This window comes from Eulemur rufifrons, chromosome 29 (genome assembly GCF_041146395.1).
Source record: "Eulemur rufifrons isolate Redbay chromosome 29, OSU_ERuf_1, whole genome shotgun sequence".
Taxonomy (NCBI): Eukaryota; Metazoa; Chordata; class Mammalia; order Primates; family Lemuridae; genus Eulemur; species Eulemur rufifrons.
The window spans coordinates 36,619,117-36,646,377 of NC_091011.1; the positions used below are offsets into that span (position 1 = coordinate 36,619,117).

The 27,261-nt window shown below is 32.2% G+C and overlaps 1 protein-coding gene across 7 annotated transcripts in view; it reads left to right on the forward strand.

Moving 5' to 3' along the window:
• DGKB (diacylglycerol kinase beta) overlaps positions 1-27,261 on the forward strand; it is a 569,068-nt gene that overhangs the window by 182,740 nt on the left and 359,067 nt on the right. For all 7 annotated transcript variants that reach the window (XM_069461465.1, XM_069461460.1, XM_069461461.1 and 4 more), the window contains 4 exons: positions 2,901-2,975; positions 17,557-17,642; positions 19,744-19,833; positions 25,046-25,206. In XM_069461465.1, the coding sequence (XP_069317566.1) occupies positions 2,901-2,975; positions 17,557-17,642; positions 19,744-19,833; positions 25,046-25,206 (412 nt within the window). The remainder of the gene's footprint in view (positions 1-2,900; positions 2,976-17,556; positions 17,643-19,743; positions 19,834-25,045; positions 25,207-27,261) is intronic.

Genomic DNA, 27,261 nt, shown 5'->3' on the forward strand with positions numbered 1-27,261 from the left:
TACTGGGAACACACGCCCTGCACAAGCCGTTCATGCGCTGATCATGCCTTGCTCTTCTTATCTACTTAGTTGGTTGGAGGGCCCCTGGACTCTCCAGCCCTTTATCAGGAAGTAACTTGAGGTTACCTCCCCGGGGCTTTGTTTTCCTTTACTTTAGTGAAGCCTGCCATGGCTCCACTTACGCTAAGCACCAAGCCAGCAAGCCGTATATACAGAAGCAGAACTAGGCTTCTCACATCCAGGAAGCCTAGCCTATCATGGAGTTACCTTTGCTCTTATCCCTGTTTTTCATTCTGATTAACTATATTTATCAAACAACTAAAAGCAAGCATAGTCACAGAAGCGAATAGCATCAGTTAGAATCAAAGAGAGCACACATTTCCTACTATCAATTCCTGTTCTTCAATTTGAATTCTCTCTACACCACCTATCGCCCCCAGTCCTTAACAAACAGCTTCAAATACAGCATGGCTTCATAAATACTGTTGAATGAAAATTGGTTCTCTAAATGGTTAACATGATGGCTTCAGGTAAATCATAACCCAGTACTGAGGAAAAGAATTTATATCTAGCTTCTAGGCAAAACATATTATAATGATTTTCTGCATGTGCATTTTGGAGAACATGATGCCATATTTCCTGGAGAGGCACAGACTATTTAATCTGAATAGTAATGAACTGCCTTATCAGGTATATCAGTATTCTGGCTGATAACAAAATTTCATTTTTGTAATGAATCAATGATTAAATAATCATATTTAATACAAATATGAAAATCACTACATTGAAAAGTAATTCTTATGTTCTTAAGAGAACAGTCATAAACAAAAACCTTAAACCTGTCTGAATGCTTTCTAGATGTCTTTTTTATTTTTTCCAGAATATTACGGGGGTACAAACATTTTGATTACATGAATTGCTTTTGTACAGTTTGAGTCAAAGTTATAAGTGTGTCCTTCACCCATAAAGATGTCTTTTCTAATCTCAACCAAAATAAGCAAACAGATAAAAGCACTCACCCAACTACTGTGACAGTAAACAAATTCCTTTGTGGTTCACCAAATAACAAAGTTGAAATGTTTCTCTGAATAAGGGAAATTTGTAACTTAATTTACTTTCTGTACCATTAAGTTTTCCAGGTTTATTTCAATGAAATGAAGAGTGTTCTTTATTTTTCAATCAGCAAAATATTTATTTCTGCTTAAAAAGTATAAGTTTCTTCTCTTTCATCACCATATGGTTATGTTTTTACTCTGTTAAATGTGATATAAATTATTTAACATAAATGGCTTACTAATTAAAAATATTCATAATGCTTTATTAAACAGAATAGTTGTGTCACTCAGAGATATGAAGTAGTAATGAAATAGTAATGCTGTAATATTTTTCTCCTTTACTATTTATAGTCTGTCAGCTATATATATTATAGATATTTTGGAAAAAAGTAAACTTTTCACAAAGAATTAGATAAAACTTAAATTCATGTTGAAAGTTAGAGACAAATTAAATCTTAAGAGAAAAAGGTGCTGGGGATAAAAGGCATAAGAAGCAGTCATGCAGGGAGGCAGGCCCATAACAGTTGTATTGCAATGCCACACAGCAAATGTTAAAATAGAAATGTTTAAAATAAAGGTGCTATAAAAACTTAGAGGAGGAGGTAACTATTTCTGAAAACCAAGATGTCTTCAGAGAAGAAGTAGCTTTTGTACTGGTTTTCATTTGAGTAGATATTTGTCAAATGAAAGGAGAAAAACAGATTTGTGAAAGGGCACGGTGTAAACCAGGAGGAATTTACTGAGGTTAAAGTTTAAGGGGAAAGGAGAGAACAATGAGAGAGAGACTGTGGTCATTTTGTGGAGATATTTGAATTTTATATTGTGAATAACTCACCACTAGCAGGAACTTCTCATCATGACCATACTTACACAGCAGTCTAGAAAAGGCCTGGATTACCAAAAATTTTATAAACCTTGTGAGGGAACTGGAAGCCTGAACTAAGGTAGTGGGATGGAGTAGCCAGGTTTGATAGACATTGCTCAGAAGGAAGAGGTATTGAGACAGATTCTAAAAGCTATAAGCACATATTACATAGTGAATCTGGAGAGTTTTTATCAGTAAATATCCTAAGAATGTGTTTATAAAATATAATGTTTTTACATATATATAAAATTAATTTAAAAAACTAAATATGTCCTTTCACTTTTAATGTTTTGTCTAAGAATCCCAACCGTGTGGGATATGTATATACATAGAAAAAATTTTGTTGCATTTGCTTCCAAAGATTTTTTTCAGAAAAAAAATAAAAATTATTTAATATGGCCTGTTGAGACAGTTCAGCAATTTTGTGAGCTGACTAATCAAGATGATTGTCTATATAAAATGATTAGGCCAAGTGAGGCTATATTCTTTGCTTACATATACACATATAAAGTATATAATCCCATTTTACATAGAGGAGAGATTTTCGACTAAATTAGGTTGGCTCAATGACCTAATATTGAGCTCCATGTAGAGAAATGTCTATTGACAAGGATTTATTGAGAGAAAATATTTAAGGAATTTTATACTAAAATATTTTTAAAATATTTATTTGAAATCTAGTTAGCTAAATAATGTTCAATTGAGGTTTATAAAATATTCTAAATAAATATGCATATTAAGAATCCAAACATTAGTTCTAACAATAAGCTACATTGCCTTTATAATGGCTACTAAGCCCTTTTTTTAAAAGAACCATTAGTTCCTAATGAGTTGTTATACTTCTAATATTATTAATGCAAAATTTATCAAATATCTTCAATTACAACCATACATATTTATAATATTAAGGGATGCTATTTATTTAAAATTATTGGGTATCATTAAATTTTCTTTTCCCCCTTATATTTTCACCTTTATAGAATTTACAGAAAATTCCAGTATCTACTAAATCCTCGTCAGGTTTACAGTCTTGCTGGACATGGACCAATGCCAGGGTAAGTCCAAGGACAATATCATTACCATTAACTCACTTAATACTAACTAATTAAATAAGCAACCTGCTGTATCTAGAAATAATGTTATTTGACTACAGCAGCCAGATTAGTATATGAAAATTGAATATCAGTTACATAAGAGAAATCAATGTTTTTTGAAATAGCTAACAATCCATTTGAAGCAGACTTCTCTCCTAAACATTGTCATCTTCTTAATATACTGATAACAATAATAATCACTCTCTCTCTCACACACACACACAAGCTGAGTGCTTAAACATTTAAACCATGTGTTTGTAGTACTACTCTCCTTTCTTGTACTCGTTAAATGTAAAATATTTCCTACAAAGGAAAGAGAAAGCCAGTTAACAAGGAATGGAAATCATAATATGATTTTTTCATTTACTACTTACAAAATCTAATGAATATCACTCTCTTATAATATACTTGTTAATATATAAGATGTAGTAATACAAGATTTTTTTTTGACATAAACCATATAATTTTTGATATCACAAATACTCACTGAAATAAATCATTGTTACTTTGGCCTAATTAAGTAATTAGTGTCATCTTCTTCCACTGGCCTCTTTTTTCTCTATCAACATAAGAGTAAACAGTAGACCACAGGAAGTGGCGAAAAACTCTATAAGCTTTATACTTATTTCTTTTAAAGAAAAAAGCCATGTGATTTAAAAGGAGTCTTATAGGTCATTCTCAGGAACTACAAACAAAGTATTGAAATTGTCTATACTCTTTTAAAAGCTCAGAATAAAATGTATCCCGTGTGTCTTATGTTAAACAAATGTTAATAAAATGCAAGCAATTAATATAAGGCTCCCACAATTATATTCATCTTTCTTTTACTGCCTTGCTGCCTGCTGGCCAGAATCAGTTTCCAAATGCTGAGCTGTGGTCTGTGGAATCACCTTCCTGTAGCAGGCAGACCACAGGATTTAGTTCAGAAAAATGCCTCTGTTAAGCTTCAAACTGCAGAACATAGAGGATCATGATCAGACTATTGGCTAGGTGAGCTAGCCACATGCAGGCAGCTCCAATGTAGATAAAGCCATGACAAAGCAAAGTCTTGATATTAATTCAGAAGCTCAATCAAGAGAGCTTTTTCTTGCTCTTTAACATTCTCTGGACTTCAAAGCAGTAGCTCTTGTTCTGTAGGATTAAGGAATTGGGCATTCTAAAGTTTAAGTGATTCCAAGACCTCTATAAGTCCATTCAAACCAAGTAAACCTAGGATTTCCCATTTTTCACAGTTAAATTGGGGGAAGGAAGTATTGATTTTGCAAATTAAAAATGTTATAACTTAACCAATGTGTGCCTTCATTGTCTCATCTGTAAAATGAGGAATAGCGCCTGCCTCATAGGAAAGTGAAGTTAAATGTTATAATGCCTCTGAAGCATATAAAATGTGCTTACTATATAGTATGTATGCTGTACATACTATAGTATAGTATGTATCAATACTATTTGTAGTAATATTAATTAATAATTAATAACATGGCTACTTTGTAACTCTAGTAAATACACTGCAATAACATTGATTTTAGCCCTGTTTTCTCATTTCATTTTTTCTACTACAGTTTAAATATGTATTACATGTTGCCTTCACTCTCTCAATTTTAAGCATCCTATTATTCTCTACTCTATTTTAATATATATAAAAATTAATTTAGAAAACAAGTTAAAGGCTCCTCTTTAAGCACCATTACTGCTTAGGAAATAGGAAATACCATTGTGATTGTTTGGGTATATTTTCCTAAACAATCTAATATCTAATATACACATAAAAACTAACATATTCTTATCTATTTATCTATAGTGTATTCATATGCCCACACACATATGTTGGATAGGTATATAGATAAATAAATTTTTATATAACTTGGAGTATAGATTATATATTTCCCTACATGTTGCTTTTTATACTCAAAAGTAAATGATAGGCATTGTTCCATTTCAATAGATACTGACCAGTTTCATTATTTCTAAGTGCTGCATGATGTTTCATAATTATGTTAGCTATCCCATTATGATGAATATTTAGATTGCCTGTGTTTTTCAAATATTACCAAATATGTTCAATTAACATTTATCTAGTGGGGCATGGTGGCTCATGCCTGTAATCCTAGCACTTTGGGAGGCCAAGGTGGGAGGATCACTTGAGCCTGGGAGTTTGAGACCAGCCGGAGCAACATAACGAGATCCCATCTCTGCATTAAATAAAAAAAAAAAAATAGTGGGGTGTGGTAGTGTGCACCTGTAGTCCCAGCTACTTGGGAGGCTGAAGTAGGAGGATGGTTTAAGCCCAGGAGTTTGAGGTTGCAGTCAGCTGTGATGATACCACTACTCTCTAGCTCAAGCAACAGAGCGAGACCCTGTCTCAAAAACAAAACAAAACAAGTCTATCAATGTATCTGTTTGTTTTTGAAAACATATTCAAATACTTTTATGGACTATGTTGCTATGCGTAGAATTGCCTTGGTTGAAAATATTTAATGTCTCAAGTTTTTTAAACAAAATAAGTTTGAATAGAATTGTGTTGAATTTCTAGTTTCACCTTAATCACTGTGAGCTCTCTCCAATACAAAGGCCCACACTGCATTCCCAGTGACAGACCCACACTTCCAGGAGTGAGCTATTCCTCTGTTGTTATCCTAAAGGCAAATGCCACAGGTAGTTGCTCAGAATGGGGACTCTGGCCACACTATGTTACCCTTCACTTAACCCAGTGGCTGATATGCTCACTTGTAATTCCTCCCATTCCTTTTTCTAGCTGTGCTCCCTGATCATGGGTCTGCTGAGAGAGTGTCTTATTGCAGTGGTTCCCTTTCAATGTATTGCCTTACAAGGTGCTCTGTTCTGTAGGGTCCCCCCACTAATCTAATACCCTTTGTGATTTACACATTTTAGTTTTATCACCATTTCTGGTTTATTACTTTTCTAATGATACAATAGATTTACTTTTTAAAAATATGTATTTTATTTGCTATCTTGAACCTGCAGTTATTTATTCTTTTAATTTCTTTTTTTTCCATTTTTATTCTTTAGCATATCAATTTATATTATTCTTTTTGTATCATCTCTTCTTTCATCCTATCTTTATTTTTTACTTTTTCTAACACTTTGTTTGTAAGAGCAGGTGATTTTCTTGATTGATTGAAACTGTCCCTAGTGTGAATTATCTAATAAATACTAAAATTCTCTGGCATTTGTTTCCTTTTTGATCTTTAATTGTATTAAAACAGATATGTGTATTTGTTTCCATTATATATCCTTGTGTAAATTCTTTCTCTCTGATCCTGACTATTCTGTTTCAAGATGTCTAAACTAGAGTCTATTTCATAAAAGTTGTTTCCTCCCTAATGGTGCATATTGTGATATAATTGAACAAATTATTTAGAAGTATAAATTACTTAGAAAAGATGAAATATAAAATATAAATTGCTCCCTGGTTTTTATGTAAGATTTTTTCTTCACAATATTAAAATAAATATGTACATTTCTAGTTGTACACCAACTTCACGTGCTAATATTACTTATCAAAAGTTAATATCAACTTTTTTGTATACTTCTAAAGTTGTTTGTAACCTTCTGACTCTAAGCTTCATGAAAATACAGATAGTTTATTCTCATATCATATCTAAAAGTTTAAGCCAAAATAACAAGTATTTATTAAATTTATTGAATTGAAATAAAACACAAGATAACTCTTTAAAATATGTAAATTATTTTTCAGATTGTTGAACAGAATTAGGTGTAATGAATTGTTTGTGAGAAAGGTGCTTTATAAAAATCTTTGGTTTCATCTACCCAAATTAAAAGCAAAATACCTGTAATTTTAAAAATATAATTTAATAGTCAACCTACAGGTTCAACTATTACAAATATCATACATATTTCTGTAGTAAAGCCTTGGAATATAATCCTAGTAAAATAAATGTGTAATTTAGAAAACACATGACAGATTCCACAGATTTCATTACTTTCTTAATTTATCATTTTATGTAACCAAATTTCTACCATATTTTATTTAAATAAATCTCTCCTCTTACATCAGAGCTTATGACCTTTTACATATATCTGTTGTTAATAGAATCATGTCAGAGAGATGAACAAAATCATCAAAAGGCAAAACATTGTTCATCAAAACTCAATCAAGCTATACTAGAAATTTAAAAAAAAATCCCTGTCCTTTACTAATTTATAGTTATATCTTTTTAAACTATCCTAAATGGTGACTATTTTCCATGTACTAGAGAAAGTTTATATTTTAACACATGATCTTTATAAAAATATCTTATTATACTAATGAAATTAAGAATATTTTGTATATAATATCAAAGTCTATTTCAACTAAATATTAATTTTTTATTCATTTAAAAATGACTTGAAAGAACTTGATATTCCTTTTAACATTAATTTTTAAAGAATTATGTACATTAGTCAAAAAGAGAAAACATATTTAGACCACATTACAGAACCTATTGTTTACTGCCTTCTTATTTTAAACTTACTTTACACTAGGGAGAATATTAAAGTTATTTAATGCGTTAGGATTGTAGGTTTCCCAGAAATAAATATTCTCTCATTTTCTGTCTCTCATTCTCTCTTTTGTCATTTCTCTGTCTCTCTCCCTTTCTCCTTCTCTCCATCCTTCACTTCTAACATACACACAGGCATAAGAGATGTTTTTGAAATTTCCAGAGATAATGAAATGAATGTTTGAATTATTAATGGCCCACTAGAATATATATTTTTTCACATACTGTGAAAATTATTTCTGGTTATGATGGTAACAGCAATAAGTTACACTGCATTTTTAAGATGAGTTCAAATTACATTTTTAATAACTCTCCCACTTATCCACATGGACTGTCCTCCTAAAACAGTATAAATTCACTTTTCATACAGTATCTCAAAAGACTAACCAAATTTGTTGAAGCAGATGCATTTCCTAGTTTATCTAAACTTTATAATTTATTGTTAAAATAAAGTACATAAGATATGAGATGGGAGAATACGGTTATAATTAGCTTTACCTTAAAAGGAAATGATGGAAGACTCTCATTAAATTCATAAGTCATCACTTTAAAGCTGATTATCAAGCTCCATAGAGAAGAGATGAAATAACTCTTTTTGTAAGGTATATATATTGAATGAATCGGGGGACATAAATGCTTCATGCATAGATTTTTTAGGTAATACAGTAGCAATAATATCAATGATACCAAGGTATGTATAGATACAGTTTGGCTATTAAACAAGGTGGAAGTTATTAAAAATGGTTTTTCTAGACTATAAATATAGTTTTAAAAACAATACTAACATCACAAACCAGAAAATTCATGCAGATTTTACTGAGGCAACTGTGAAGACATCTAATCTTGTAACTTTAAGAATAATATGTAACTGTGTACATGCAAGTATGAATATGAATTGAGCAGAATAATAAGAGATAAGTATGCTTGTTTCTGATTCTAAATGCTTAAATCAGAATGCAAACCTTTCTTAAGACAAATTCTTGAAGTAAAGTATTTTTTTTCTAAATAAGGAGGAGGAAAAGGAAGAAAAGGAGACTTGATGACATATGATAATGTCATTTTTGATCCTTCAGTCTTGTGTTTCTTCAATACAAAGAAATATGAATATGTATAATTAAAGTGAGCATTCACTATGCATTGATATGCTAAAATATATATGAATCTCATACTGATTTCCTCTAAGTATCAAAGAATATCATTGTATGATATAAAATGTATAATATGTATTCTGCTTAATAGCCATACACTTATTTATTTTTATATAGTCTATCTGATTTCTAACCAATGCATCCACATATTATATAAATGACAGTATTTTATTTTCTTTGAATAATAAAATTGGAGATTGGAATCAAAAGAAGTATCTGTATATTGGCATTTAAGAAATCTGATTTTAAGACACTATCTAAGATGATTTGTTTTGTTTCTTAAAATATTTTTCTGATGTGCTTTTTAAATAATATTGTTAGGTACAAATAAAAACTTAATGATTTTCCTGTATCAGTTTTATCTTAACACTTGCTAAAAATGAAAAGTAAGCTTCTGAATCTTAGAGGAAATTAACTACATTTGTTTTTAGTGGCACTAAGCATCACAATCTCACCACCTATTTTTTTTATTGTGTTAAGAACACTTAACTTGAGCTCAACCCTCTTAACAACTTTTTAATTGTACAAAACAATATTGCTACCTATAGGAACAATGTTGTACAGCAGGTTTCTGGAACTTATTCATCTTTCATAACTGAAACTTTAAGAAAGTGTTTTAGTGGTCACTGTTAAGCAAATGTGGTAAGAAAGTATCTGACACAGTTTTACTAAACCCATATATTAACATAGGCTCCCTTTTAAATTTAGCTATTGTAAATAAATAGTAAACTTTATAGAACCAATGCTATAAAGACCAACATTGAAAACTCAGGCATCATTAATATCCTTCATAAATCACTTGAAGTTTTAATTTCTAAAAATGTCCATAAATATAATGTGCCAAGCATGATTATTTCATTGTAAAGTGTTTATACGTATTAATTCTTCAAGTGGACGTTTTGAAACTGAGAGGTAAAAAGTACAGTGCACAGTACTGAAGTTGCACCAAAGGGAAGTCCTTCCAGACACTCCTCATTTTTTCACCCCTCCCCACTGGAAGGGCGACCCAGGAAGTGGGAACTTCACAGCTGGTGGTCACTGCAGTCTTACTGGGTGAAAAGTCAGTACCATGTATAACCTTCTACTTTGGCTCTTGCCAAGTCTCATGGATTTGTTTGCCCTCTATCACAGCTATTTTTCTCTGCACCTTCTGATTACAATAGTGTAAGCAGGTCTCCCAATTGTCCACTGGCTACAATTTCAGATTGGAGGTAGGAGAACTCTCCTTACCATCCAATCCAGCTTTACTTGTTAGAAAATTCTCTTTGTGACTATTCTGCCAAAACACTAGGGGTGGGTGATGTGGGGCTATAGATGAGTGGCCGGCATTTGGACCTATAACACATATATGCTACCTTTAATGAAGGAGAAAATAATTAAATTAGTAATAATCTATGGATAGTAAAATTCATTTGCAAGCACACTTCGTTGCATGTAAACAGCCCAACAAAGCAGGTGGTGTTAATTCCATTTTAAAGATAAGAAAACTGAAGGTCAGAATGATTAAATAATTTTCCAAAGCTACTATTCAATGAATGAATGAAATAAGGAATGAATGAATCTCTAGGGAAAACTGCATGGATTGAGTGGATTAAGAAGTTAAGATAAAGAGAGGTCAATTTTTCAATCCAACTAGCAATCAATTTACAGAGAGTAAGCTGGTCTGACAGTCACATGGGGTTTATGTTTGGGGGTAGGATGCTGCTGAAGAACCAATGATGACAATTTTAAAAGAAAACAAGAATGAATAACAGATGAAACATCATCATGGAGTAGAAGAACAATGGTGAGTCAACTGGGTGGTTAGGCTTTCACCAAAAACAATTAGCTTTGATAAATGTTTCAGCTACTGACATGTTTTAAAAAGCTCTCATAATCTTCAGTGCCAAAATATTTGAAAACCTAGGAGAGAGAGACAAATTGCTACAGAAATACACCTTGTAAAAGCTGACTTAAGAAGAATTGGAAAACATGAATTTTTTTTCAGTAATTATTAAAGGAATTTAAATAATTATTTAAGAATTTTCTGTTAAAAAAAAGACTCACCAGGAAATTGTAAGTGCTACCAATTTTTAAGTAACTTCCAAAATTATACACATACTTCCAAAAAGAAATAAGAAATGCAGAAAGACTCTGCAACTCATTTTATGAGACAGTATAGTTTTTATAAAAAATTACACCCAGGTGATATGAGCAATAATGACAGGTCAATTGTGTTCATGGATATAGATGCAAAACTTCTAAAAAAAATTTGGCAACTCAAATACAATTCTCTATAAAAATATTAATAGACAAGGAGCAATTTGGGTGCATGGAAGAATAATAATACAGAAATATATAAATGTATATTCTCATGCTAACCAATTAAATGAAAGCAATCATATCAAATCTCAGGAGATGCTGAAAAAATTTTAGCATTTGCTTATAATAAAAATTCTTACTACAATAGGAGTAGAAGAGAACTTTATTAACCTCATGAAAGGTGTCAATGAAAGAGAAAAGAAAAAAGGAAAAGAAAAAGGAAGAAAGAAAAAGAAAAATCCCTGGGAGGCTGAGACGGGAGGATTGCTTGAGCTCAGAAGTTCCAGACCAGCCTGAGCAAGAGTAGTTCCCCATCTTTACTAAAAATAGAAAATTAGCTGGGCATTGTGGTGTGCACTTGTAGTCCCAGCTACTCAGGAGGCTGAGGCAGGAGGATCCCTTGAGCCCAGGAGTTTGAGGTTGCTGTGAGCTAGGCTAACGCCATGGCACTCTATTCAGGGTAACGGAGTGAGACTTTGTCTCAAAAAAAAAAAAAGAAAAAGAAAATCCCTACAACAAATATATATCATCCTAAGTGAGCAAATTCTGGAAGTATTCCATTTAAATTCAAGAGTAAGATATTGATGTATCAATGTTCTCTATGAATACTCTGATTCAACAATATATTGGAGTTCTGTCCCGGATAAGGGACAGGAAACAGGAAAAGAAATATTATAACAATTATAAGGATTGGAGATTACTAATAATAGCATTGTTATTAGCATATGACACAATTATATGCACAGAAATCCAAAGGAATATATATGTAATACAAACACAATACAGGCAATATGAAATAAAAGGAGGTATATGACTGTTTATAAAATCAGTATATAAAAGTCAAATATATTTATACACACCAGCAACAAAAGCATTAATATTAGTAAACATACATTTAAAATATTTAAAATACCAACAAAAAGTGTAAGACAACCAAGAATAAATCTAACAAAATACATGTAAGTCCTGTAAGCAGAAAATTAAAAACTTTATTGAAGGACATTAAAGAATATCTAAATAAATTGAACAATCCTATATTGACGAGTAAGGAAACTTAATTAACATTATACAGATGTTATTTCTCCCCAAATTAATTTATGAGTTTAATGCAACTACAATCAAAATCATGATTGGTTTTTCTTTGGTCATATTTTAATTTGTATTTAATGTGACGAGTTAACTTTAAAGTGTTTATAGGAAAACAAAGAAAAAGATTTGTTATGCACTATGAGATATACATTTATTAGAAAGCTATAGTAACTGTAAGATGTGGCCCTGGTGTGGAGATGGACAAATTCAAAAATAAAATAGAATACAGAATACAAAAAAACAAAAATGCAGGCATATGTGGAAATTAGATTTATGATGGGATTTGCATGGTAGAAAGTTGTATTCAGTAAAAGAAAATATGATAAAAAATAAAGAGAAAAATTTCTGCACTACGGCCAAAAGGAACCAAGGAAGGGAAGGAAGAAGGGAGGAAAGAAGAAAGATAGGAAGAGAGGGTGGGAGGGAGGGAGGCAGGGAAGAAAATAAAAGAATATTTGCTTCACACCACAACAAATTAAGAATTTGAATATCAAAAGTAAAACTGAAATTTTAAAAGAGAATATGTGTGAATTCTCTTCAAACATCTGAGTAAAGAAGCTTCTCTTACAGATGACTGGTTAAGGTACTAGCTGCTTATTAAAAGATTGATAGATTTTAATAATTAAAACTAAATTCATACTTATTAAAATGAACATTAATGAAAGTAAAAGAAAAATACTTTAAACTTGTAGAAGATACTAAAATGAAGGACAAGTAAAAAATTTGAAAATCAATAACAACAAAAGGAATAGAAAGTAGAGACAAAAACTTGAATAGGCATTTCACAAAAAGAGGAGATACATGAAATTAAAAAGTGTGACATTACAAGTGTTAGAGAAGATGGCCTCAACAGGGTACATTTGTTGTACATTGGTCCGATTTCTTTGGGAGACAAACTAGCATTGTTTTGCAAAGTTGCCTGCTAGTATATCTTACTCCTAACATAGCACTGTTCCCATAAGCCCTAGGAAGTTTGTACAGGCATACCTCAGAGATATTGCAGGTTCAGTTCCACACTGCCACAAGAAAGCATATATGGCAATAAAGAAATTCACACAAATATTTTGGTTTCCCAGGGCTTATAAAAGTTATATTTATACTATACTGTAGTCTATTGTGTGCAATAGCATTACATTTTTAAAAAGTACATAAACAAAAAAGACTTCATTGCCAAAAAATGGTAACTATAATCTGAGCCTTCAGAGAGTTGTAATCTTTTTATTGGTGGAGGGTCTCTCCTCAATGTTGATGGTGGTTCACTGGTCAAGGTGATGGTTGCTGATGATTGGGATAGCTATGGCAATTTCTTAAAGTAAGACAAGAGTGAAACTTGCCACATTAATTGGGTTTTCTTTTCAGGAAGGATTCCTCTGTAGCATGCAATGCAATTTGATGGTATTTGACCAACACTAGAACTTCTTTCAATATTGGAGCCAATCCTCTCAAACCCTTCCACCGCTTTATCAACAAAGATTATGTAATATTCTTTATTGTCATTTCAGCAACGTTAACAACATCTTTACCAGGAGTATACTCCATCTCAAGAAACTACTTTCTTTGCTCATCCATAAAAAGCAACTCCTCAGCTGTTCAAATTTAATCGTGAGATGGTAGCAATTCAATCATAGCTTCTGGCTCCCTTTCTAATTCTAGCTCTCTTGCTAAATTCTACCATATCTGAAAGGACTTCCTCCATTGAAGTCTTGAACCCCTTAAAGTCATCCATAAGTGATGGAACCACCTTCTTTCAATTTCTTGTTAATATTGATATTTTGACCTCCTCCCCTGAATCATGAATGTTCTTAAGGGCACCTAGAATGGTGAATCCTTTTCAGAATGTTTTCAATTTACTTTGCTCAGATCCACCAAAGGAATCACTGTCTCTGGAAACCATAGCCATACTACACATATTTCTTAAATAAGACTTGAAAGTCAAAATTTCTCCTTGATCTATGAGCTGCAGAATGGATGTTGTATTAGCAGGCATGAAAACAATATTGATCTCCATGTACACTTCCATCAGAGCTCTTGGGTTACTAGATGGCTTTTCAGGAAACAGTAATATTTCAAAAGAAGTCATTTTTACTGAGCAGTAGGTCTCAACAGTGGGCTTAAAATATTCAGTAAACCATGCTATAAACAGATGAGTTGTCATTCAGGCTTTGTTGGTCCATTTAAAGAGCATGGACAGACCATAATTCTTAAGGTCCCTAAGCTTTTCAGACTGGTAAATAAGCATTGACTTCAACTTAAAGTCACCAACTGCATTAGCCTCTAACAAGAGAGTCAGCCTGTGCTTTGAAGATTTAAATCCAGGCACTGACATCTCCCTACTATCAAAGTCCTAGCTGGCATCTTTTTCCAATAGAAGGCTATTTCATCTGCATTGAAAATCTCTTGTTTAGTGTAACCTACCTTCATCAATGATCTTAGCTAGTTCTTCTGGATAATTAGATGCAGCTTCTACATTAGCACTTGCTTCTTCATCTTGCACTTCTATGTTCTGGCGATGGCTTCTTTCTTGAACCCTCATGAACCAACCTCTGCTAGCCTCAAACTTTCTTCTGTAGCTTCTTCACCTCTCTCAGACTTCATAGAATTGAATAGAGTCAGGATCCTGCTCTAGACTTTGGCTTAAGGGAATGTTGTGGCTGGTTTGATCTTCTGTCCAGACTCCTAAAACTTTCTCCTTATCAGCAATAAGGATGTTTCACCTTCTTAGCATTTGTGTCTTCCCTGGAGTAGTGCTTTTCATTTCCTTCAAGAACTTTGGCTATTTGGTGTGAGAGGCCTAGTTTTTGGCCTGTCTTGACTTTTGACATGCCTTCTTTAGTAAGCTTGATCATTTCCAGCTTTTTATTAAAAATGAGAGGCTCTTCCCTTCACTTGAATACTAAGAGGCCATTGTAGGGTTATTAATTTGCCTAATTTCAAAATTTTTATGTCTTAGGGACTAGGGAGCCCCGAGAGTTGGGAAAGAGACGGGAACGTCTGATAGGTGGAGCAGTCAGAATACACACAGCATTATCTATTAAGTTCTGTCTCTTATATGGATGTGGTTTGTGGTACTCCAAAATTATTACAATAGTAACATTAAAGATCACTGATGATAGATCACCATAACAGATATAATATTTAATGAAAAATCTTGGAAATATTGTGAGATTTTCCAAAATGTGACACAAAGACATGGAGTGAACACATGCTGTTGGGAAAATGGCACTGATAAACTTGCTCAAAGCGATGTTGCCAGAAACCTTCAATATGTAAAACATGCAGTATCTGCTAAACTCGATAAAATGAAGTGGAATAACATCAAGTATGCCTGTACAAGAATTCATTTTTGATGAGAATATTAAAAAAAACTAGTTCAAATGCCCATTGATACAGATTTAAAAAGGCATATTCCCATAAGTGGTATTTAACACAACAGTAGAAATAAAAAAACTCTTCACCTATACATGGAAAAAACTTCATCTGCAACATGGATGCCTCTTAGTAACAGTGAATGCTAACTGGAAAAAGCAGAAAGCTGTATGTTGATTATGGTATACACATAGTACCCCAGTATTCATAACAATGCTCACCTTTCTTAGTTAGGAAGAGCAGTGCTGTAAGGAAAGAGTATAGAGGTATATGTAAGTTATTGGAAATGTTCTTCTGGAATGGGCAATTGGTACATTGGTGTATATTATAGTATACATAATGTAAGCAAACCAACTGGTAATAGACTGGAAGAAAATACTTTTAACATGTCTAACAAATGGTAAATATCCACACTATAATAAGGAAATGCATGAAAGCTTCATGTTTTAAATATCCATGAATATTATCATCAGAGGGTGGGTTTTAACAATTTTTATACATTGTCTATTACATTTACACACTTTTGGTGTCACTTTGATGAAACTCTTTTTAAGTAATGCAAATTTAAATGCAAATACCACAGGTAATATGCAAAGAGTTTATAAGAGAATATTTAAAGACAACTCAGTAGAAAAGAGGGGCAGGGTTTTAAGATGCTGTTTACAGAAGAAGTCATACCTTTCCAGATGTATGGAACCCACTAGTAAACAGGGAAGTGTGATTTTACAAAATAACAAGAAGTTGTTTTTCACTCATTATTGAAGACATATCATAAAGTTATTTATATGTAGTGTTTTGGGGTTGAAAGGAAATGGACACTTCCATGTTCTTCAGTGGAAGTGACTCAGAGGGATGTGATGATGTAATAGAACATTTTCCTCTAGGGTAGCCTTCAAAAGCACATTGCACATGTTTACATAAATACACCCAAGTAATGTTAACTATATACTTTTTTTTCTAATAGTGAAACACCAGAAATAATTTAAAGTCCATGAAAAGAAATCATTTATTTAAACTTGTATAATAGTACATGCATTTATTATAAATCATGATGCGGCACTTAAAAATCATGATCTGACAAGATGCAATATATAACTGTTATGTGCTGATACAGAAAGATCTCTTAGACATATTTTAAGTAAAAAAGCACACAAGTTAATGAACAATTGGAATAGCACAATCTTATGTGTGCTAAAAAATGTGTGTAATGAAGATTCACATATATGCCCATTCATATTTACAAATATATAGAAAAATTACTTGGATGGTTGCATACTATATTACTACCAGTGGTTATCTCTGGGGTAAGGGAAGGGAAGAAGCACATTCCAAAATTTCTGTCCTGTTTCAATTCTTTTATTGCAATAAAATAGACATGTATGACTGTATAGCTGGCTGCGTTATGCGCCTGTGTGACTTACTTTTCCCAAGGTAGGTTGCATTAATAAGCACGCTGCATGCGGTATCAGCAGAAGCAGTGGGTATTTATGACAGCTGACCCAGCAATTAGGCTTGAATGTTCCTGGGTGGAAAACACTGTCAACCAGGTCAAAATACAAGGTGAAACCTGACTCCTATTTTCAGACTCTAAGTCAAAAGAAAAGACTAAAAGAGTTGGCTAGAACCCCAATTACAGCCTGAGCAATTTCTCCCAGTAATGGATAAAGCAAAAAATTGTTAAAGACATATTTACTGATGCAAGAGGAACATTTGTATGATTATTCAAAGGATAATTTTTGATTGACAATGCTTACTAAATGAAATAATGTAGTATGGTTCATTCTGGATTATGTGAAATGCAGATCATATCTGGGAGAATATCTTAATGAAATTTATTTTGATGCATTTACTTTTTTTTAATTTTACAGTTTATAAAATAAAAATTAAAATATATATTATAGAATCTAGACTATATCATTACAAAATATTTTTAAATTATAGACTCTGGAATATATAATTATAAACTATGGTTAAATGATCTATAAAATATAATTGAGATATTTTACAGTTTTCATAAAATAAAAATGTATTTTATTTGATAAAATGCTAAGGAGACAAAACTGAAAATGTTTTCGTTTTAAAATATTAATCATGCACCATAATATGATTATTTTTCAGGTTAAACTTTTTCCGAGATGTTACTGACTTCAGAGTGTTAGCTTGTGGTGGAGATGGAACCGTGGGCTGGATTTTGGATAGCATAGGTAATGCAAACACATGTTTAATGTGGCCGGGATGAGAGTGATTACATTAAATTGTGTTTCATCTATCTTATCTATCTATAAATTTATAGATACCGTCAATATCTTTAGAAGCAGCAATGTAGTTGGACATCTGGCAGGTGCATACTATTTACTGGTTTTATTTATTCTTCCAAAGTTCAAAATTTTGATAGACATAATAGTTTAAAAGTTTCTAGAAATTCTATCTAATCCATTTCTCATAATATTTACTGAATCTTCAGCATCGTTTTCAAATCAGACTCTAGGATATCTGGCATTTGCCCCAGTCAGGGAGCCAAAGGGTCTTAGCATTTGTGATAAAATCTGTGCCACACAGATATGCTTACTTTATTAAAACATGCAGTCTCAAAGCCTTACCCTCTGTGTGTATTCATATCATCATCAATCACTACCATCATCATTCCTAATTTTTATCATATTCTATTTGATAATCTTGTGCTTGTTGCCTAAATTATCATGTTTATTCCTTGTAACTCTGTGAAATAGTGTTAATAATCCAAGTTTAAAGATAGGGAAAATAAGGCTTGGAGAAGTTAAATAACTAGAACAAAGTCTTCTTACTGTGAACTGACAGAGCTTGGATTAGAACCCACACTTTAATCTTATTCTATATTACCTCTCTAGTTAAATTTAAAGAGCTTGATTTTTATAAGCAAACAAAACAGATACATGATTGAGGATAAAAGATATTATGCATCACTAGAAAAACTTGATAAATTCACAAAAACTACTGATTACTGGTTAGAAAAGCAGATCATATATTGGCCTTTATGAGGAGATAAATCCAAAACAAGTATTTACTTTTTTTAGGTCTCATTTCAGTTACTGCATTGACCAATTTTTTGTTAAAAATAGGCCCTTTCACAAAAGGAATTGGTTCAAAATAAGTTTTGCTTTTTCTATATACATTGAAACAAACTTCTATTTAGTTAATGTAGATGAGAATATTCTACATTTTTATACACTGGAAAATATTTAAATTAAAAATGAATATATGTTGTCAGACACACTTTTGAAAAGCATCTAACAACTTTAATCTACTAATATTTAATAAAAAGAAATAGTGAATATTCTGATCTTGGCCTTCTAATGAAAGATGTAAACAGTATTTATATGCTCTAAGAAGAAAACCAGAATTCAAGAATTTCAGAAGTCAATGAGTTAGTTGAAAAATGTCTGAGGACTTGTGAGGACTTTAGAGTGAAAACGGTAGGAATTTTTAGATTGTTCTAACTTTCAAAATCTAAATGTTGGCTATTTAATTGTGCATATCACTAAATTATGTAGCCACTCAAGCCTTATGCATACACACACTGACTTTGAGTGGCCGAGGAGGGAGAAAAAAAATTTCAAGAAAAGAAAGTGATACATGTTTGTGAGATTAATTCAAAGCATATGATGATTCAAACAAAAGCATATGGAATGTCAGCAGCAGAAATCTTTACTGCTCTGAACCCAAAGCACTGTGATGTAAAGATTAATCTCATAGAAAACCTGCTGATCTCGGTGTAATCCAGCTCTTAACGTTGTGTTCCATTTGCTTTGACACAAAGCAGCACCATGGGTGGGAACAATTCAAGGACATTGTTAGCAATTTATTCACTTTTACATTCAAATTTTTTCAAATATCTCATTCCTTCAAGTAAAATATACCTAGAGTTGATGTTGCAAAAGGACTTTATATAGGAACCTACCCATCCACCCTACTCACATCTCTGCAAGTGTGTTCCTATGCTGCATATACCTGCATCCTTGAGAATTGTAATGGAGATAACTAAAACATACCATAATCTTTGTCTGAGTTAATATATTTAGAAAGCTTTCCTCTTGCATCAGTTTTGAAAATCCCTGTCACTTTGTGAATAATATAGTATTTGTGTTTTATCAATTGCTACAAATGCATGCAAATTAACCATAATTCATAATTGTATGTAAAATAAATTTTGTTTTGTTTATAAGTATCTAGGAGAATTCCTTCATTTAATGTCAGGATGTCTTTTTATTTAGTGTTGTTTTATCTGAGTTCGAAATTTTATTTTATTTTAATTTTTTGATTCTGCAGAAAAGGCCAATGTAGTCAAGCATCCTCCAGTCGCAATTCTGCCTCTTGGGACCGGCAATGATCTAGCAAGATGCCTGCGATGGGGAGGAGGTAAAACAGCTGCAACAACAAAAGCAGAAATACAGTACACAACCACCAGTCCCCAAAACACAGCCATATATTTCTTTACTGGGTGACAACTACCATATGATTTTAGCAAATGTAGTTGATATCATATATATAATTTTGAACTATAGTCAAATAGTGGACAAAGAGACTGTGGGTGTTGGGCTTTAATCTGATACCAATAATAGACTCGAACTTGAGAAAGACAAGTTTCCAACCCTCTCTGGTTTTGGTTTTCTTGCTTAGAAAATGAGGTAAACATGGATGAACTCTAAGGTAATGTTCAGATTTTTAATTTATGAGCTGTGTGGTAAAATCACAAACAGGAAAAAAATGAAATACTTGATTTTTGAGACCCACTCCATGCTAGCCAGTGTGTTTTGCACTTAGCATTCAGAAGTGAGAACAGAAAACAAAAGGACCTTAATTTCTAGTAGCACATAAAGCCATATGCAAACTGTGAGACTCTCTACTAACAAATAAACAAACAGATGACTTTTTAAGGAAAGGCCTCACTGAGGACATGACATAGAGGAGAAACCTAATGGCTGGATAATGACAGAGCCATATAAAATTAGTGGTGAACTTCATAGGCAGAGGCAGAGGGAACATCAAGTTCAAACGCCCAGAGTTGGCAAGATGCTTGACATATTGAAGAAAGTGAAAATGGAATAATGTGGATGGACCAGGGCAAGTAAAGGGAGAATATTTCAAGATGAGTTCTTAAAATATTTTGAAGTCACTAATAGGCTGTAATAGGCTATACTTATCTGAAGGTCACTGAACATCACAAATTTTGGTAAAGAAGCATAAATTGAATGCTAAATATTTTTAGCATCTAAACTCACTTAGAAAAGTTTGAAAAGTGTCTACTTAGTGTGAATCAGAGCCCTTGGGGAGCTTGTTAAAAATATGAGGCCTGACCCCACCCAAAATATGCTGAATAGAAATCTCTGGGGGTTGTACCTGAGCAGATGATTTTCTTTTTAAACGAACACCCTAAGTATCTCTGATTTACAACAAAGTTGGAGAACAATTCCATATATATCTGTCCAACTAGCTCTAAGCTGTGTACATGCTGGGCAAACAGCATTGGAGACTAAGTAAAAAACTTAGTATATAATCTATTCAGGATGATCAACTTTAATAAGAGCACTTTCGTGGGTTGAACCAAATCTCATGGAATCTAAAGAAATAAAGATATAAGATGCTTATATTTGCCAGTGTTCCTACATATGCCTTGATTAAAAAGAAGAGATATATATATATGCCCTCTTGCTACACTCTTCTGGAACATATATTTTATATGTGGAAATTAATAATTATATTTTTTGCTTCTAAATTAGCAAATGGCTAACATCTCAAATATGATCAAGAAGTCTATTTTTGGTGTATGCTAATGATTCTTGCAAAACCATGTAAAAGATACTGTCCATGGACAAAGGCAAGGCCTCTAGCATATGTACATTATTAATTAGTGATGAATTCTCTATGAATGTCAGTATGTGTTGGCATTGTTCTAGGTGCTAAATAGAGAGTAAGGAAATAAATCTATGTCTCCCACCCTTTTAGAGATTACATTTAATATATATTTATTATACATATACACTATATAATATATTTGTGTAGTATATATAATGTATATATATAAATCTAGTATAAAAATGACTTGACTGGGGTTTTAGTGATGAAAATGAGGCAAGTAGACATGTGAGAGGTACATTTTTGAGTTTAGGCTAATCAAACTTGCCAGTGGATTGGATATGAGATTTGGGGAAAGCAAGGTGTCAAAATGCCCAAGTTGAGCAATTAGGGAAATGGAGAAGCCATTTGTTAAACCTTGTTAATAGAGAAACTTGCTTTAGAATAGGATTATTTCTTGCAAGGTGTGTAACTTTGAGTAAGTTGCTTAAGAATTGTGCTGTTTAGATTCCTTATGAGAATTTGAGGAACATAATGGTGCCTACCTTGTAGGTTCTTGTGTCAAACTATTAAATTGCTTTGAACAGTGTTTGTGCTGAGTATTTATGTAGTCATAATAGTTATTACTATGTGTAATATTTGTAAAAGAAAGTACTTTATTCAACCAATAATCACTTGCTTCACTTAGGGCAGGAAAATATATTGACTTGAAGTCTCTTTTTTTACAACAGTATGTTTCCATATTTTAGAAAAAGTAGCACTGTAAGAATGTAGGAAGTCCTAGGGCATTTGAAAAATGCTTAATTAGCATCTGTTTACAATTTTCTGGCAATAATTAGTCTCTCTAACAAAAATTTGAAGAATATTGCAAGAAAACTTTTGTTTGTGTAGGGTAAGGAGCTAAGTGACAGAGTTTTAAATGGAGCACACTTTTACACATACTTGTGGTTGCTTTTCTTCATGTGATTTTCATTTGCAAAAATTTCTGTGACTTTTTAAATGCATTCAGTTATTATGATAATATATTCTTTAAGAAAAATATTAATTATGTTTTCATTGTGTTTCTTAGCCTGAGTGATTATAGGCTTTAAATTAAAATAATGAAAATAAAGTGGCATCATTCTTTTGTGTAAATAAGCTTTTGCTTGAATATTTAGTGGATTTGATTTGTCTTTTTAAAAAATATGATCCTCTTGAGTTTAGGAATACTATTAATAGTTATGTATCATTATTTAACATGCTTGTACACAGATAAATACAAAGAAATAGGAAATAGATATTTGTTAAATGGGGGATTACAGTTTGGAGTTCATCTGTGTGAATTACTTCTGAACTGCAGATGTTCTGATTCTCAAAATAGATTTATTTATTGACTCTTTTCATTTTTATTTGGCTGGAAGACTAATTAAAACAAGCCTTTCTCATATTTAGCCATAAAAATCCCTGAAAACATATTCAGTGGCAAAGATTTTAAAGCTGAGTGACCCTACTACAATCTAGCTGTGGTAATTAAATTTCACTGAACTCATTTCTATCATATTCTCTCTTGGTTAATTGCTGTTCCTACATTTTTCTAGTGTTATGTTGAACAGTGCTGATATTAATCTGAGACATGGCTGAAAACAAATTCAACATTTGATTTAAAGCATTATAATTTGCTCATATTTCTGTTGAGTAAGTTTATACCAGTTCTATCTGTAATATATCCAGCCATTGCTAATATATTTTTCATATAACATGACTGGATACTTTCTGAACAGCCCTCATATGTATGTGTGTATGTAGTATACACACACACACACGTATACACTTCCATACTATATTACATTAAGTCATTTATGCCTGAAAACCATCATGCTTATTCTGAAACAAAAGAAGAATTTGGAAAATAGGTGAATATATTTAACTATATTTTATTTAATTCAGTAGGGAAAAACTATGTATTAATAAAATTTATTTGGGGAGCTATTAACAGTTCTTAAAAGAAATAAAAAAGTAGGAAGAAATTAAACATTAAGAATGAGGTAGAACTATTAAGAAACATCTGAAATATAAATATAATTATAAATATGAATTATGCAGTTTAAACTATTCAGCGTTTTGCCACTGAGTAGATTTATAGATATATTATTAATATTCAAATTAAAAATAAATTATGCTATAAAATATATATCCTTTAAAATAATATTTGATACTTTCAATGTTTATATTAATACAATCATTTTATTGTACTCTTTGTTGTATATACTAAATAGCACATAATTATTTTTTTAAACCTATATAAGGTAAGAAGTGAGGATGGCCTCCAAAAAGAGTATTTCTACTTTCTGGCGGCCTTTACTTTCTAACAGTTAATTGAAAAAAATATACCCTTAATGTAATTTATTCTTCCTTAGGGAATGTTGGCACATGAGAGTGCCCCTTCTTTTTTCTTTTAACCCAGTGAGTTTATCTGATGATATGTATGCTAACACCTCTGATGAGGACTCATAGCCTCTGGCATTTCCTTGTTCAACAAATAAATTATTAAGTTACAGGCCAAAAGTTGGACACAGAAACAAAAGAAAACAACTCTGAAAATATTATTCCAACTCAAAATATCATTTTAGTTATGTGTATGTTTGTACATGTGTGTGTGTCTGTTTGAAGAGAGCTATTATTTAACTTAGTACGATATTTCAAATACCGATGTTATCATATTATTATATTGTTAACAACTTTCTAATCTCTGTTTTAGGCCTCTTGTACTAAGTGCTTTTATGCATCATTTCACTTAATCCTCACAAAAAATCTAAGGATTTACAGGGAAGGAAACTAATGTTGGGAGAGGTTAAGAAACAAAAACAGTAACATAGCCAAGGTTAGGCTGCAGTCATAACTATAATGTTATATACCTACAGATAAATCATAGAGAAAATGTAATATTAGCAATAACTTTCTTTTCAGAACATGTTGACCAGCTATAGTTGATTCATTAAAAAATGGATTTGTTGAGCATTTACTCTAGGGCAGACCTGGTAGGAGGAACCAGTAGTGAGAAAAGCACAAACAACTATAGTGCAGTGTACTAGTTCTAAGGCAAAGCTAGTTTTGAGAACTACATGCTATGGGACTGCATAAGCGGGGCATCTGGTCCATTATTTTGAAAGGGTGGCTTGCAAAAAGAAATTTGTGTTAGGAAATTTAAAACCATGCTGAGGAAAGAGATGCAAGCCAGCCAAAGAGAAAAAGGGCACTATTAGTAGATACAATAAAAAATAAAATGAAACAAATTTAAAAAGTATAAGACCTTTTACTTAAATTGAAAGTTGTTCTCTATCACTAGAGGGGAAAGAGTGAGGATAAAGGAATTATAGAAAGGGAGAAGACTAAAACGGCATGCACGTTTTGACTTCAACTGGGTGGAGGGTGGTGACTTTCTGAGGATACACAGGAGGGAGATCTGGAAGCAGATAATTAATTACATTTTGAATATATTGATGTAAAGTTTTATGGGAGTGTGCAGTAGAAATGTTCATTTGATGGTTGAATATACTGAGAATTTGCACCAGAAGAGAGAAATATAACATATATTGAAAATTAAAGTTAAGAATTAAATCTTGATATGAATATAATAAGATTATAGTTAATTCTTCATTTGGTTTTAGAATTTGCTTTAAATGCATTATTTACCTGTAGAATAACATATGTGCATAAATACACTCAAACATATGTAAATACAGCTTTTGTTATTTGGCTAGATTTATTTTCTCAAGGTAATTTTTTTTCCCATTAGGTTATGAAGGTGAGAATCTGATGAAAATCCTAAAAGACATTGAAAACAGCACAGAAATAATGTTGGACAGGTGGAAGTTTGAAGTCATACCTAATGACAAAGATGAGAAGGGAGACCCAGTGCCTTACAGTATCATCAATAATTACTTTTCCATTGGCGTGGTAAGATTTTTAACTAAATTTTCTCTTTCTTTTACCTGTCCTGGGTAATTACAGTATGAAAACTCTTACACAATGAAAATTTACTGATTATAAATAATTTATTTTATTTTTATGTCAGCAAAACATCTCTTCCAATAGGTAATAATAAAGCTTATGAATTTATTTAAAGTCAGAGTATCAGCAATTGATAATTTTTTCATGTTAAACGAAGGAAAGAAACTATATTCTTTGTAATTGGTTTGAACATTTTTGTTACTAAAATGAAGCTTACAATGGTTTTAAGATACTTTCAAGTTTTAGAGTAAACACGAAAGCTCTATATTAGGAAAAATGTGAAAAAATGGCATCAAATTTTATCCTACTTTGAGATCCATGTTATATTATTATAACCTACTAAAAGCCTACGATAAGTCTATTAAAAAGGCTGCTACTATTCTCAAGTGGTTACTAAGTTATGATGCTGATTTTTTACTTTATTTCTTTTAGAATCTTATACTGAACGTAAAATATTTGTTAGTGGAGTTGTTGATATTTTAATCCTTAAGAAATTAATAATTTTAACAGCAGTTATATATGTATTTAGACAATTATGAAGTCTAAAATATATTATCATAGCATTCCACTCCATTTAATATATATCAGTCAAAGCAAATTTTGTCACGTCACATCTACACATACACTAGTAGACTATTAAAGACTAGTAGAGAATAGAAAGCACTGGTTGAGTCCATGAACTGAAGAGTCAAACTACCTGGGTAAGAGTCCTTGAGCAAATTATTTAATCTGTCTATTTATTTGTATCTTGCTGATTATGCTTTCCTGTCTCATAGAGTTAGAAATAATATGATTATACATATAAAGAATCTTAGAGTGGTGCATGATAAAGGCTACATATACAATAGTTACTAATACTATGACAGTTATTATTTGCAAGAAAAATGTAATGCATCTTGATCTATAGAAACTCTCCTATTCATATTGGTATGAAAAACAGTATTTTTACCAACTTCATTGGTGTTTATATACAACCTAATTCATTTTGTTTAGCTTTTAATTATTTTAATAAATTAATCCATTGGACGGGTGCAGTGGCTCAGGCCTGTAATCCTACCACTTTGAGAGGCCTAGGTGGAAGGATCACTTGTGGCCAGGAGTTCAAGACCAGTCTGGTCTCAATTGTGACACCCTGTCTCTACAAAAATCTTTTTTTTTTTTTTTGAGACAGAGTCTCACTTTGTTGCCCAGGCTAGAGTGAGTGCCGTGGCATCAGCCTAGCTCACAGCAACCTCAAACTCCTGAGCTCAAGGGATCCTCCTGTCTTAGCCTCCCGAGTAGTTGGGACTACAGGCATGCACCACCATGCCCGGCTAATTTTTTTCTATATATATTTTTAGCTGTCCATATAATTTCTTTATATTTTTAGTAGAGATGGGGTCTCGCTCTTGTGCAGGCTGGTCTCGAACTCCTGAGCTCAAACGATCTGCCCACCTCGGCCTCCCAGAGTGCTAGGATTACAGGCGTGAGCCACCGCGCCCGGCCACTACAAAATTTTTTTAAAAAATTAGCCCAGTATGGTGGTGTATATTTGTAGTCCCAGATACTGGGGAGGTTGATTTCAGCAGTTCGAGGTTACAGTGAGCTATGTTCACACCACTGCACTCCCACAGCCTAAGTGAGAAAGCGAGATCCCATCTCCAAAAAAAAAAAAAAGAAAAAAAGGAAAAAGAATGAATCCAATTTTACAACATTTTTATCGTTCAAACAAGAATCTCTGTGCATATTTTTCGTCACTCTTGGCTCCTATTCCAAGTTCCAGGCAACTTCTCTGCTTTCTGCCCCTAAAATTTGTTTTTTATGGACATCCTATTAAAAAAAACCAAAACTTTACAATATATGGACTTTCTTTCACATAGCATAATATATTTGAGGTTCACCGTTGTAAACTGTATGAATACTGTTTTCCTTTTTATTGCTGAGTAGGATTCTATTATGATACATATGTCACATATTGTTTATCCCTTCAACAATTGATGGACATTTGGGTTGTTTCTAGTC